Source organism: Hypanus sabinus, chromosome 1, assembly GCF_030144855.1.
Source record: "Hypanus sabinus isolate sHypSab1 chromosome 1, sHypSab1.hap1, whole genome shotgun sequence".
Taxonomy (NCBI): Eukaryota; Metazoa; Chordata; class Chondrichthyes; order Myliobatiformes; family Dasyatidae; genus Hypanus; species Hypanus sabinus.
In genome coordinates this window covers 13,016,728-13,032,454 of record NC_082706.1, presented here as the reverse complement: position 1 = coordinate 13,032,454, position 15,727 = coordinate 13,016,728, and the positions used below count along the sequence as shown (strand labels likewise).

Sequence of the window (15,727 nt, the reverse complement as noted above, 5' to 3'; positions counted from 1 at the left end):
ACCTAAGGGTTTCTTAAGGGACTAATTTTTAAATGGTGGTGGCAATGGGTTATTTATCCTCTTGAGCCTGTTCTAGTTACCATTATGACCAGGGCTGTTCTGAATATATTAAAGCCACAACAATCACTTTATAACTTTGAAATTTTGCTCCATATATCAACACCCTCAAGCTTTACCGCCCATTTAAATGCTTTTGCTATGGTGTTTGAGTTTAAACTATTATAATAAATGTACATGGTGATGGTTGCTCCTGAAGTACTAGGGAATCAGAATTGTCCTATCGTAAATTTGGATGCCGCCTTAGAGCTTATAAGAATGAGAGATTATTGAAACCTTTAAGATCCCGAGGAGGTATAATGTGTAAATGCCTGAAGATCAACCTTTGGTGGGAGAACCATGAAATATAGTTTGTATAATGATTTTAGAGGCTGGTGAATCTCGAATTCTGATACCTGGAAGGCTGTTAATTAAAAGATCAATGAATTGAGTGCTAGAGGGATCCAGCACAGGAGGAGGAGGCTTGGTGGGAAATTCAAAAGGACAGATGAGGTGGAAACTAATGTTTCCTCCTCATGTTTAACTGCATATTCCCAATTGCCAGTGATCACATCTGACTTCTTACCAAAAAGAAATTGGGGCATGGTGAGCTGTGTAGCCAGAGGTGGAGACTGGTGGTGTAGCAGTTGGTATGACACTATTACTGCTCAAAACTTTGGAGTTCAATTCCAGCACCAGCTGGAGGGAATTGGTACGTTTTTCCCATTACCATGTGGGTTTCCACTGGTGCTCTGGTTTCCTCCCACACTCCAAAGTCATACTGGTTAATAGGTTAATTGTTCATTGTAAAATGTCCTAGGATTAAGCTAGTTTTAAAATAGAGCTGCTGGGCAGTGGGGCTTGTTGGGCTGGTAGGGCCTGCTCCACACTGTATCTCTAAATTGAATAAGTAAAACTGAATAGTGGAGAAAGTGGTTGTAGAATCCAGCCATTTCAACATGTAAAGTAGTTACCAGCAATAGTTTAGATCCCTCACACCACAAAGACTACTACATCTCCAGCATCAGTTTTCCCAGGCAGCCTCTTCACACTGAGCTATGGGTGAATCATTGTAGGATTTCTTTTAGGTTCCAGCTAGTGCAGCACTCAGTGATAGCAATGCTGATTCCTGGGAATCCCATCCTCAGCATATGGCCAGCTCCCAGTGTATGAATCAAAAGTGCTAATTGTTGCATTGTTGAATTGTTGAATTCTGCATTATCAAACCACTGCTAGGTTCTACATTGTCTAATGGTCTCCTTCCAGTAACTGAGCTTTTGGCTGCTCCTGGTGTTTGCTGTTAGCCCATCCAGGCCCTGAGGTCACGCACCAAATCAATTATGTTCCTTCACTGCAGCTAAGAGAGATGTATTGGAAAATATTAATACACATCATGCCCAATTCCATATCCGTTATTCAATATTCTCAGTGACCTCCACAGCCCTCTTTTAAAGACTTGTGGTCCGAAGAAGACATTTCTCATCTGTTTTGAATTGCTGATGGCCGATTTTGAGATGAGAACCAGTCATCCCACCCAAGGGGAAACCTCATCCCCAGAAAACTGCTTTGTCAATCCTTGGTCACCATCTTATTTATTTGTTGAGATGCAGGAGCCGCACTGCCCAGCAAACCTCCCACTCCTGATTTAACCCTAGCCTAATCACAGGACAATTTACATATCAACCGGTATGAATTTGGCCTATGAGAGGAAACCCATGAGGTCACAGGGAAAATGTGCAAACTCCTTACTGGCAGTGGTGAGAATTGAACCTGTGTTGCCGGTACTGTAAAACATTGTCTTAACTTCTATGCTACCATGCTGGCTATTTTAGATACTCCTGTAAGTGATTTTCCTACATACCTCTCACTCCAGGAATCAGTCTGGTGAAACTTGGCTGCATTATTCCCAATGCAAATATTGCGAAGGGGTACCAGATGTATATAATTTTCCTGAGGCTGTGTGTATGTGTGTGTGTGTATATATATATATATGTGTGTGTGTGTGTGTGTATGTATATATAGATATATAAACCCCATTTCCAGAAAAGTTGGGATATTTTCCAAAATGCAATAAAAACAAAAATCTGTGATATGTTAATTCACGTGAACCTTTATTTAACTGACAAAAGTACAAAGAAAAGATTTTCAGTAGTTTTACTGACCAACTTAATTGTATTTTGTAAATGTACGCAAATTTAGAATTTGATGGCTGCAACACACTCAACAAAAGTTGAGACAGAGGCATGTTTACCATTGTGTTACATCACCTTTCCTTTTAATAACACTTTTTAATCATTTTGGAACTGAGGATACTAATTGTAGTAGATTTGCAATTGGGAAATTTTGTCCATTCTTGCTTGATATAAGACTTCAGCTGCTCAACAGTCTGTGGTCTCTGTTGTCTGATTCTCCTCTTCATGATGCGCCATACATTTTCAATAGGAGATAGATCTTAACTGGCAGCAGGGCAGTCAAGCACACGCACTCTGTGTCTACAAAGCCACGCTGTTGTAGCCCGTGCAGAACGTGGTCTGGCATTGTCCTGCTGAAATCAGCATGGACGTCCTGGGAAGTGACGTCGCCTTGATGGCAACGTATGTCTCTAAAATCCTAATATACTCCTCAGAGTCAATGGTACCTTCACATACATGCAACTTACCCATGCGGTGGGCACTGATGCACCCCCATACCGTCACAGATGCTGGCTTTTGCACCTTTCGCTGATAACAATCAGGATGGTCGTTTTCATCTTTGGCATGGAGAACTCAATGCCCATTTTTTCCGAAAACTAGCTGAAATGTGGGCTCATCTGACCACAGCGCACGGTTCCACAGTCTTTCGGTCCATCTGAGATGAGCTCGGGCCCAGAGAACTCGCTGGCGTTTCTACATAGAGTTGATGTATGGCTTCCTCCTTGTGTAATTCAGTTTCAAGTTGCATTTCTGGATGCAGCGACGGACTGTGTTAAGTGACAATGGTTTTCCAAAGTACTCCCGAGCCCAGGTGGCTATAATTGTCACAGTAGCATGACGGTTTCTTAGGCAGTGCCGCCTGAGGGCTTGAAGATCACGCGCATTCAACAGTGTTTTCCGACCTGCCCTTTACGCACTGAGATGCCTCTGAATCTTTTCACAATATTATATATTGTAAATGTTGAAAGACTTAAATTCTCTGCAATCTTGCATTGGGAAATGTTCCTTTTGAACTGACTAACAATTCTGTCACGAATTTTGGCACGAAGGGGTAAGCCACGACCCATCCTTGCTTGCAAAGACTGAGCCTTTGATGGACGCTACTTTTATACCCATTCATGATACCTCACCTGCTACCAATTAGCCTGCTTAATGTGGAGTCTTCCAAACCGGTGTTATTTTGAATATTCTGTGCACTTTTCAATCTTATTTTAACTCTGTCCCAACTTTTATTGAGTGTGTTGCAGCCATCAAATTCTAAATTTGTGTATATTTACAAAATACAATTAAGTTGGTCAGTAAAACTATTGAAAATCTTTTCTTTGTACTTTTGTCAGTTAAATAAAGGTTCATGTGAATTAACATATCACAGATCTTTGTTTTTATTGCATTTTGGAAAATACCTCAACTTTTCTGGAAATGGGGTTTGTGTGTGTGTGTATTACGATTTTGGTATGAACCCCGTAACTGGGTCACTTACCAGCAAAGATAGAGAGGTCCGTTGAAATCTGATGGTACTATTTTTTACAGTATTTATTGATAAAGGGGCACAAAAATAAGATCAATGCAAACATGCAGATAATATACGCTGTCAATACTAAATCTAAAAGCGCGGGTATAATAATAAGAAGAAATAGCTCTATCGTTGTCTAGGGGATAATGTATTGTCCAATGGAAATATAAAAGTCACTGTTAGTTCGTTCAAGCTGCAGCGTTTCAGGTTTGAGAGAGAGAGACGGGTTAAACTTGCCCAGTTCTTTGATGAAGCCAATCCTTTGAGTCTTTTTGGGAGTTGGTTTCCCCATTGTTAGCTAAGAGCCGTTTTTCCGTGGTAAAAGCCACCAGTTCCGGGCAAATGGAACCAAACGCACGTGGCCTCCTTCCAATGGCTTCCACTATTACGGGATCGCTAGCGTTTCTTCTGGTGCGTCTGAGGGGCTGTTCCCACAGACCCTCTTTTATCCTGACTCACAGGGTCGGAGATGTCAATCAGGTTGGGGTGATGCAATCCCTCTCTCAACCAGCCCACTTTGCCTGAGGGCTTCCACGTAATGCAGTATTGCAATCCACAAGTTCGTCTTCAAGAGACAATGGCTGTGTCCCGTAGCTTTATATCGCCGGGGAACGAGACATTCCGCACGTCTCTCTCTCATTTCCTGGGTCTCCTGACCCAAATCAATAGTGATCTTGCGATTCTCACAAAGGAGGGGGCTGCAGGCGTAACAGTATGTGTGTGTGTGTGTATTTATAAATAAACAAATAGATTTCGGCAAGGCAACTCTTACCTACAAGCACTTAAGACAAAGGTGATGTCCAAAACAAAAAAAAGAAACCTGGAAAATGGTGCCTGTGATGAAGCATTTCAACAAAGAGAGCCTGGACATCTTGGTTTTGCACCTTTTGTAACTGCATACATGTACTGTGCATTTGCCAACAAATTTGAGTTTAACTTTAGAGCATCAGAAACTGATGTAAAGCTATTCCTTTCCATAGATATTGCCTGAACTGCTAAGATACTCCAGAATTCCGAATGTGTGTTACTCTGGAGTTCCAGCATTTGCAGAATCTATCAGTCATAGAAAACTACAGCACAAACAGGCCTGTTCTGTTGCAAACTGAGAAAGCATATTACATGGTCTCCACCTGAAACATCAACACTGATTATAGACTTGAGGGAAACCAGAGGTCCATGACCCAGCCCTCATTGGAGGACCAGAGATGAGGAGGGTTAGCAACTTTAAATTCAGGGTGTTAGTTTTTCAGAGGACCTGTCCTGGACCCAGCACGTAAGTGCCTCTCACTTCCTTAGAAGATGCAGGAATTTGGCATGACATCTAAAACTGACAAATTTGTGTGCATGAAAGAAAAAGGGAGGGAGGAAATGTGAGTGTGTGAGAGAGGTAGAGATGGGGGAGATGAAGAGAGATAGGGGGAGGTAGAGAGAGAGAAGGGGGGTGGGTGGGAGAGAAATAGCCCATATAATGACAAATCTGTAAGGGCAGGTGAATGTACAGACATGTGAATGCCGAGGTGGGAGAAGCAGGTCAGACTGTGTGTCTGTGTGAGATTGACATGTCAATTCAAAAGCAATCAAACTTAAATTCTTGTGAGTCTGTACCCATGATTGTGTAAATGCGGGCATGAAAGAAACTGCATCTGCAAAAATGTTTTATATGTTGTAAGTCCACACTGGGCTCAGCCATAATGTTCCCAGAGTTAGCAGCTAACTGGTGTCTGCTGGCTCATTTCTCACCTGATTTCTAAGTGACCCCAGCCAGACTAGGTCAGCCTGCCCATGGAGAAGTGTGTGAAAATGGAGCAGGATTGCTCATTTTTCAGAATAGCCTTAGCCAAGCACGGTTCACTTGCTGTGGGAATGAGGAAGTGTGACAAAAGAGTGGGTGATGTTTCCTCTAAGCTTCAGTCTCGACCTTTATCTGCACTCATTGTTTATGCTTGTGATGTGGACTCATTCCCAGTTCCCATCCAGCTGACCAGTGTATCTACATAAGAGGGTGATTCTCAGAGTGGGAAGCAAGCAAAAATCTGGGGAAGAAGGCCAGATGAAAAGGGGCAAGTTTTGGCTCATGGACACCAATCTGATGTATTCAATTTACTGAGAACAGATAATAAATTCTAGACATTTTCTTATGGGGAAAAAAGAGGGGTGGGGAATCTCATTGAGACCTTCTGAATGTTGAAAGACCTAGACTGTAGACGTGGAAAGGATGTTTCCCATTGTGGGAGAGTCCAGGACAAGAGTGCACAGCCCCAGGATAGAGGGGCACCCGGGTGAATTTGTGGAATTTGTTGCCACATGCAGCTGTGGAGGCCAGATCATTAGGTGTGTTTAAGGCAGAGATTGATAGATTTTTGATTGGACATGGCATCAAAGATTAGGGGAGAAGGCCGGGAACTGGGGTTGAGAAGAATAAAAAAGATCAGCCATGATTGAGTGGCAGAGCAGACTTGATCGGCCAGTTGGCCTAATTCTGCTCTTAACTCTTATGGTCTAAATTTCTAAAGATGTGTATTGAAGAGCGTATTGACTGGCTGCATCACGGCCTGGTATAGAAACGCCAATACCTTCGAATGGAAAATTATGAAAAGCAGTGGATTTGGCCCATTACATCATGGGTAAAGCCCTCCCAACTATTGAGCACATGTACATGAAATACTTGTAGGAAAGCAGCATCCATCATCAGAGACCCCCACCGCCTAGGTCATGCTCTCTTCTCTCACTGCTGCCATCAGGTAGAAAGAACAAGAGCCTCAGGTCTAGCATCACCAGGTTCAAGAAAAGTTACTACGCCTCAACCATCAGATTCTTGAACTACACTCAACTTCACGTGCCCCATCATTAAATTGTTCCCACAACCAATAATCTCACTTTCTAGGACTCTTTATCTCATGTTCCCGTTAATTATTGCTATCTATATTTGCATTTGCACAGTTTGTTGTCTTCTGCACTCTGGTTGATCTTTCATTGATCCTGTTATAGTTACTTTTCTATAGATTTGCTGAGTATCCCCACAGGAAAATGAATTTGAATGTACTGTATATATGTACGTTCTCCCAACAAAACCCTCCCTGCACACTAATGTTTGATCTCCTGCATTCCTCCAGCAGATAGTTTGTTGCTCCAGATTCTAGCACCTGCCTTCTCTTGTGTCACTAGCTGAAGTTGTTTTTTCATTTTCTCTTTCCAATTCCACTGGAAGGTAATTGATCTAAATATCAACTTTCCCTTTACATAGGTGGCACCTAAACTGTCGAGTTTCTCCAGCATTTTCTGTTTTTAATTCCTGCACCTCTGCAGATTTTATGTTTTTTAATTTTCACTTTCTTCTAGTGCAGTGAAGGGAACTGCACACAAGTCCTCACCAGTGGTCTAACCAATGCTTACACAGTGTTTTTCAAGACAGTGCCTCAAGAATGCATCATCCTTTCCCTTCTCCAGCTCTGTATCACTTTTGCCAATCACCTTTCCAGCTTTTAGCTTCAACCCACCCCCTCCGGTCTTCTATCATTTTGCATTTCCCCCTCCTACTTTCAAGTCTCTTAGTATCTTTCCTTTCAGTTAGTCCCGACGAAGGCTCTCGGCCCGAAACATCGACAGTGCTTCTCCCTATAGATGCTGCCTGGCCTGCTGTGTTCCACCAGCATTTTGTGTGTGTTGTTTGAATTTCCAGCATCTGCAGATTTCCTCGTGTTTGACCTATCACTAAGGACCGTCACCATCCGTGGAGTGCATTTCTTCTCATTACTGCCAGCAGATTCTGGAGCCTGAAGGTCCACACCCATTTCAGGAATAACTTCACCTCTGACATTACATTTAATGATTTTTTGCACTAATATTTTTTGTAAGTTATAGAATTTTTTTGTAACATATAGAAATTTCAGGTCTGCATTGTAATGCCACAAAATAATAAATTCCAAATAACAAATCAGTGATTAAAAAAAACCTGATTCTGATTTGTATCATAACTTCCTTGCCTGTATAACCACCTATTTGTGTTACTACTTTCAAGGATCATTGGACATATACACCAAGGTTGTTCTATCCTGCAGTACTTCCTAAGGTCCTCCCATTCAAATGCCAATATGCATTGCAGTTAATGAATATGGTGCAGATTAGACATTTGGGACTTAACAGCCTTTTCTTTGACACCCCTGCCCCACCCAATAAACTCAAATGATTCTGCTGATGCTGGAAATCTTGAGCAACTTCCCATTCTCATTCTGAGAAGTCTGGCCATGGGCTCTTCTGCAGAAATGATGAGGCCAAACTCAGGCTGAAGGAACACCACCTTATATTCTGTCTGAGTAGCCTCCAACCTGATGCAATGATCATCGATTTCTCCCCCCTTGTCTCATTTTCCTTCTCCCATTCTGGTTACGCCTTTTATTCTCCTCACCTGCCCATCACCTCTATCTGGTTCCTTTCTCCCAAGGTGTGCCGTGCTCTGGTATCATATTCCTTCTACTCCAAGCTTTTACCTCTTCCATGGCTCCCACTACCCATTAATCTACCCACCTACCCTCTTCACCCCCACCCAGCTGGTTTCACCTATAACCTGCCCACTTGGAATCCTCTTTTTCCACCACACCGCTCCCGTTATTTTTTGCCTCCTTCCCCTCCCGTTCCAGTTCTGATGCAACGCCACGGCCCAAAACCTGGGCGCCACTAAGCTGACTCAGTGAGTAGCTCCGATGGAAATCATCATTCCTTTTCTAGATGCCCAGCAACCAGGACATGCCCTCTTTTCGTTGCTACCACCAGGAAGGAGGTACAGAAGCCCAAAGGTGCACACTCTATGATTCAGGAACAGCTTCTCACCCTCTGCCATCCAATTTCTGATTAGACCCTGAATCCATGAACACTACCTTATTACTTTTTTGCACTACTTTACGCTACTTGTTTCCAATGTTGGGGAAGTCCAGAACGAGGGGTCACAGTTTAAGGATAAAGGGGTAGCCTTTTAGGACCGAGATGAGGAAAAACTTCTTCACACAGAAAGTGGTGAATCAGTGGAATTCTCTGCCACAGGAAAAATTTGAGGCCGGTTCATTGGCTATATTTAAGAGGAAGTTAGATATGGTCATTGTGGCTAAAGGGATCAGGGGGTATGGAGAGAAAGCAGGTACAGGGTTCTGAGTTGGATGATCAGCCATGATCATACTGAATGGCGGTGAGGGCTCGAAGGGCCGAATGGCCTACTCCTGCACTTATTTTCTGGTTTTTTTTACTTATTTAACTATTATATATTTCTTACTGTAATTCAGTATGTATTGCAATGTACTGCTGTACAAATTTTACGACATGCTGGTGCTATAACTCTGATTCTGAAACGTCGATTCTTTGTTGCATCCCCCCCCCCCCCATAGATGCTACCGGACCCAGTGAGTTTCTCCAGTATTCTGTGTGAGCTCATTTTCCGCCGTGACGTCAACTCGTAGCGCGGCAACCGCTGATTGACAGCCACTTGGCCAATCGCCAGTTAAAGAGCTCCGTTACTGGATCCCCGGGCAGCCAATGGAAGAAGAAAGAGGGTGCCCGGCCCCCGGTCGACTGTAAAAGGCAGGTACAGACGGCCGTGCGGCCTCGCTTTCCACAGCGTTCATCGGCGGCGGCATGGTTCCCGGTTTTGGTAACTCGCTCCGCACCTTCAGCGCCGGTCTAGTCAGTGTCTGTCGCCTACACACCAGCGCCCCGAGGTAGGACAACCGGGGGAAGGGGGGAGAGCCTGGAGTGAGCGATGGGGGTCTTCAGCCCATCTCCCCTTTAGTCAGACTCGGTTTATTTCCCACATAGTCCCACTTGTCTCCTCATTCACCCTTATTCTCTCTTTCCCTTTATTCCTTTTCACCTCCCTTCCCTTCTTCAAGCCCCATTTCCCCTTCTTCCACGTTTTCCCTCATTTGTTTCCCATTTCCCTTCCTCTTTGTATTTCTCCTTCCCTATTCCCATTTCCCCTTCCTCCTTTCCCTCTTAACTGCCCTGCACCTCCTCCCCTTCGTCAATCTACCTCATCTTCCTTTCTTTCCTCCCCCCTACCTAATTTCTCAATTCTCTCATTTCTCTCTCCTCTCTGCCGGTTCGTGTGCCCCGGCTGGGAATCTGATGAAATATCTGGCGCCGCTTACGTGACAGGGAAACCTGCTCATTGTCTGTTGTTGCTAAGCAGGGTCCTCTGCAATGCAAACAGCGACGATGACATTAATATGGTTAACCGAGAGCTGAACTTTCAGTTAACTGTGATTAAATTGCCCGACTGAAATTTCCATCTCGCTTCATTTCTCATTCCAGTTATCAGCTGCATTTTAAAATGCATTTAACTCAGTGAGTGGAGTGGTATCTTTCCGGATTCTGTTTCTCTCTGGTTTCGCGCCAGACTTGCAGCCAGTTTTCTTGCCTCTCTAATATAATCGTGTGTTCCATCTGCTCTGAAGTAACTTGCCGCAGGAGTTTATAACTAAAGTTGCAGTGTTGTGTCCGTTCGCGCCTTTATCTCGATTGTTCGCTAATCAGCCCTACCGGTTTTGGCTGCGAGACTTGGGTGTCTTCAAGGATTAAGATCGGTTTCCATTTCAAGTTGGCTAGCTGAGGCCTTACTCTAGCAGAATGATGCAACAATCCGTCCCACTAGTCCAGCGTGTGAAATTTTGGACAGTAGACTTAAAGGAGTTATTTTCATGACTGTAAAGGTTAGTCAGTGGTATTCGATTGCCTCGAAGCAAAACATGCTCTAAAAGATGTAAGATTGAAAGAATGCAGAGAAAATTTAAAAGGATTTTGCTAGGACTTGAGAACCTGAGTTATGGGGAAAGGTTGAAAAGGTTAGGACTTTATTCTCTAGAATGTGAGGGGTATAGATGGGGTAAGTGCAGGCTTTTTCCTCTGAGGTTGGGTGAGATTACAATCGGAGGTCATGGGTTAAGGGTGAAAGGTGAAATGTTTAAGGAGAAGTTGAGGGGGGCCTTCCTCACTCAGAGAGTGGTGAGAGTGTGGAACAAGCTATCAGTGCAAGTGGTGGGTGTGGGTTTGATTTCAGCCTCGAAGAGAAACTTGGATAAGTACATGGGTGGAAAGAGTATGGAGGGCTGTGCTCCAGATGCAGGTCGATGGGAGAAGGCAGATCGATGGTTCCACACAGACTAGATAGACCGAAGGGCTTGTTGCTGTGCTATAGTGTTCAATGATGGAGGTTGGAAACCAGAGGATGGTCATGACAGTGGTGGAGAAGAGAAGGGGGTGCCAGAGGGCCAGCAGAATAGGGCAAACAAGAAACTTGGGGGGGGGGAGAGAGATAGTTGGAAGTGGTAACCAGAAATTATTTTACCTTGATACAATGTTTTAAAGAATTGGTCTGTATGATAGGTGTGCAGGAACAGATTTTCACTCTTATCTCAGTAACTAAGACAACATTAATCCCCCTAATGAAGTTCATTTGAAGAGGACGTGCAAGCCACATACAAACAGCACCAGAGGTCAACCCAGGTCACTTCAGTCATCCCATTCAGGCATTCTAACCACACTGGAAATAATGTCATTGAAACAGATCTATAAATATCAAAAACAAGGGAAAATATGCAGATGTTGGAAATCCTCTCTCACTGTTACCCCCTGATCTCTGCTGCCCTTCAACTCTTCCTCCCCTCCCCCCACCTTCCTACTCCGACTCATCTATTTTTCTTCAGTCCCGATGCGGGGTCTCAGCCTAAAACGTTGAATGTTTTCTCTTTGCCCTGCTAAGTTCCTCCAGCATTTTGTGCAGGTTGTTATCCATAAACATTCTAGTTATATGCACACAACAGCCAACACACCCATCCGTCACTATCACTGCCTTCCATCTTGGGCTGCAAACCATTAAAGTTCTAAGTAAATTTATTATCTAGGTATATGTCAGCACGTACAACCCTGGGATTCGTTTTCTTGTAGGCATTCGTGAGCAGCCCGCAAAATGTTGCCATGTGTCGACAGCGCCAACTTGTTCCCCTTTATCGCTTTTCATTTTAGTCAGCACTTTTTCCTCTGACAATTTTTCTTACATATTTATTGAGAGACTGCACGGAACAGGGCTTTTGAACTGTGTCTCCCAGCAATCCCCTGATTTAATCCTAGCCTAACCACGGGCCAATTTACAATGACCAATTAACCTCATGACGGCGATGACAATGAGTGAGGTTGATGTTCTGGAGCATGATGATATTAAGGGAGAGGAGGTGTTGGGAGTTGTTAAAATACATTAGGACGAATAAGTCCCCAGGGCCTAATGGAATATTCCCCGGGCTGGTCCACGAGGCAAGGGAAGAGATTGCTGCTGAGCCTCTGGCTAGAGTTTTTATGTCCTCGTTGTCTACGGGAATGGTACCAGAGGATTGGAGGGAGGCGAATGTTGTCCCCCTTGTTCAAAAAAGGTAGTAGGGATAGTCTGGGTAACTGTAGACCAGTGAGCCTTACGGCTGTGGTAGGAAAACTGTTGGAAAAGATTCTTAGAGATAGTATCTATGGGCATTTAGAAAATCATGGTCTGATCAGGGATCAACTCTAACAAGCCTGCTAGAGTTCTTTGAGGAGGTGACTAGGGTATAGGTGAGGGTATAGTGCAGTGGACGTGATCTACATGGATTTTTAGTAAGGCATTTGAAAATATTCAGTAAGTCAGAAGGCATGGGATCCAGGGAAGTTTGGCCAGGTGGATTCAGAATTGGCTTGCCTGCAGAAAGCAGAGGGTTGTGGTGGAGGGAGTACATATGGAGTGGAGGGTTGTGACTAGTGGTGTCCCACAAGGATCATTTCTGGGACCTCTACTTTTCATGATTTTTATTAACGATCTGGATGTGGGGGTAGAAGGGTGGGTTGGCAAGTTTGCAGATGACACAAAGGTTGTGGACAGTGTAGAGGATTGTCGAAGATTGCAGAGAGACATTGATAGGATGCGGAAGTGGGCTGAGAAGTGGCAGATGGAGTTCAACCTGGAGAAGTGTGAGGTGGTACACTATAGAAGGACAAACTCCAAGGCAGAGTATAAAATAAATGGCAGGATACTTGGTCGTGTGGAGGAGCAGAGGGATCTGGGGGTACATGTCCGCAGATCCCTGAAAGTTGCCTCACTGGTAGATAGGGTAGTTAAGAAAGCTTATGGGGTGTTAGCTTTCATAACTCGAGGGATAAAGTTTAAGAGTTGCGGGATGATGATGCAGCTCTACAAAACTCTGGTTAGGCTACACTTGGAGTACTGTGTCCCTTTCTGGTCGCATTACTATAGGAAGGATTGGAAAGGGTACAGAGGAGATTTACCAGGAAGCTGCCTGGTTTAGAGAGTATGGACTATGATCAGAGATTAAGGGAGCTAGGGCTTTACTCTTTGGAGAGGAGGAGGGTGAAAGGAGCTATACTAGAGGTATACAAGATATTAAGAGGAATAGATAGTGGACAGCCAGTGCCTCTTCACCAGGGCACCACTGCTCAGTACAAGAGGACATGGTTTTAATGTACGGGGTGGGAAGTTCAAGGGGGATATTGGAAGAAGATTTTTTACTGAGAGGTGGTTGGTGCGTGGAATGCACTTCCTGAGTCAGTGGTGGAGGCAGATACACCAGTGAAATTTAAGAAACTACTAGACAGGTATATGGAGGAATTTAAGGTGGGGTTTATATGGGAGGTGGGGTTTAAGGGTCGGCACAACTATGTTCTATGTATGCCCTTTGGACTGTGGGAGGAAACTGGAGCACCCGGAGGAAATGCATTTGGTCACAGGGAGAACGTACAAATTCCTCACAGGCAGCAGGTGGAGATTGAACCCAGGTTGCTGGTACTGTAAAGTGTTGTGCTAACTGCAATGCTACTGTGCCGCCTCATTAAGATTGTCCTTCAAGTCTCTTTATACTCAGATGTTTTTATTGTCTTGCGTTATGAAGACTGAGTTTAGAAAACCATTTGGAGTCTCTTGCCTTTTCTCTGTCCCATTACCAATTCCCCAGTCTAGTCCCTAAAGAGATCAATCTTAGTTTTGATATTGTTTACTGCTTGTTTTTATGTTGTATGCTTATTCAATCTCGTACTCTGTTTTCTCCTTCTTTATATGTAGTCACCTGTGGCTGCTTCCTTTTTTAAAAAAAAAGACAAACTCAGTCAATAATCAATAAGTGCAGAAGTAGACCATTCGGCCCTTTGAGCCTGCACCGCCATTTTGAGATCATGGCTGATCAATTACTATCAATACCCAGTTCCTGCCTTGTCCCCATATCCCTTGATTCCCCTATCTATAAGATACCTATCTAGCTCCTTCTCGAAAGCATCCAAAGAATTGGCCTCCACTTTCTTCCGAGGCAGTGCATTCCAGACCCCCACAACTCTCTGGGAGAAGAAGTTTTTCCTTAACTCTGTCCTAAATTACCTACCCCTTATTCTCAAACCATGCCCTCTGGTACTGGACTCTCCCAGCATCTGGAACATATTTCCTGCCTCTATCTTGACCAATCCCTTAATAATCTTATATGTTTCAATCAGATCCCCTCTCAATCTCCTTAATTCCAGCGTGTACAAGCCCAGTCTCTCTATCCTCTCTGCGTAAGACAGTCCAGACATCCCAGGAATTAACCTCGTGAATCTACGCTGCACTTCCTCTACAGCCAGGATGTCCTTTCTTAACCCTGGAGACCAAAACTGTACACAATACTCCAGATGTGGTCTCACCAGGGCTCTGTCCAAATGCAAGAGGATTTCCTTGCTCTTGTACTCAATTCCCTTTGTAATGAAGGCCAACATCCCATTAGCCTTCTTCACTGCCTGCTGCTCTTGCTCATTCACATTCAGTGACTGATGAACAAGGACTCTGAGATCTCTTTGTATTTCTCCCTTACCCAACTCTACACCGTTCAGATAATAATCTGCCTTCCTGTTCTTACTCCCAAAGTGGATAACCTCACACTTATTCACATTAAACGCCATCTGCCGACTCACCCAGCCTATCCAAGTCACCCTGAATTCTCCTAACATCCTCATCACATGTCACACTGCCACCCAGCTTAGTATCATCAGGAAACTTGCTGATGTTATTTTCTGTGCCTTCATCCAAATCGTTAATGTAAATGGTAAACAGCTGTGGTCCCAATACCGAGCCCTGTGGCACCCCACTAGTCTTCGGACCTGCCTATGTCTTTCTAAACCTTCTGCCTTCTCTCTAACTCTGAAGTAGACACACAACACTGGAAATATTCTGAGATTCAGAGGATTAATGCTGGTTTTAAGTTCACGACTTTTCAGCAGAACTTGTAAAAATTGGATTTCACACCTTTGTTAGTGGGGAGGGGGGTGTGGGTGGAGACCAAACCCAGCTTGAATACCACACTTGGCTGTGGTGCTGACGCAGAAGGTGGCGGAGTCTGGTTAATCACAGCGGATCTGAGAGGAGCAAAGCAGGGGAAAAGAATGTGACTGGACTAGAAGGCACAACAGTGCAGATGATGGAAGCCTGAAGCAAAGGTTGGAAATACTCAGCAGGTCAGGTAGCATCCTTGGATCCCTAAAACACTTGTGTATCAATTCCCTGTAGTCCTTGATGAAGGTTTCAGGTCAAAACATCAATGGTTTATCCCCCTCCATAGATGCTGGCTGGCTCACTGGATCACTCATCCCATCACTGAAATGTTCCTGCAGCATATTGTCTCACTCTCTAGGACTCTCCAGAATCAGATCAAGTTTAATATCAGCATACGTCGTGAAATTTATTGCCTTTGCAGTACCAGTACAATGCAATACATAATGATAGAAAAAATGTATGAATTACAGTAGGTAAATGTATTAAGTAATTAAATAAGTAGTGCAAAATCAGAAATACAGAAGTAGTGAGGTAGTGTTTGTGGTTCAGTGTCCATTCAGAAATCAGATGGCAGAGCGGAAGAAGCCTTTCCTGAATTGCTGTGAGTGTGCCTTTAGGCTTCTGTACCTCCTTCCTGATGATAGCAATGATAAGAGGGCATTGTCTTGGCAC

General features: G+C 44.0%; 1 protein-coding gene across 1 annotated transcript in view; it reads left to right on the top strand.

The window, feature by feature from the left end:
- Window positions 1-9,314: 9,314 nt before the first annotated feature.
- mthfd2 (methylenetetrahydrofolate dehydrogenase (NADP+ dependent) 2, methenyltetrahydrofolate cyclohydrolase) overlaps window positions 9,315-15,727 on the top strand; it is a 38,064-nt gene continuing 31,651 nt past the window's right edge. Inside the window, exon 1 of the mRNA XM_059964702.1 lies at window positions 9,315-9,446. Coding sequence (XP_059820685.1) covers window positions 9,364-9,446 — 83 coding nt within the window. The 5' untranslated portion in view covers window positions 9,315-9,363. The remainder of the gene's footprint in view (window positions 9,447-15,727) is intronic.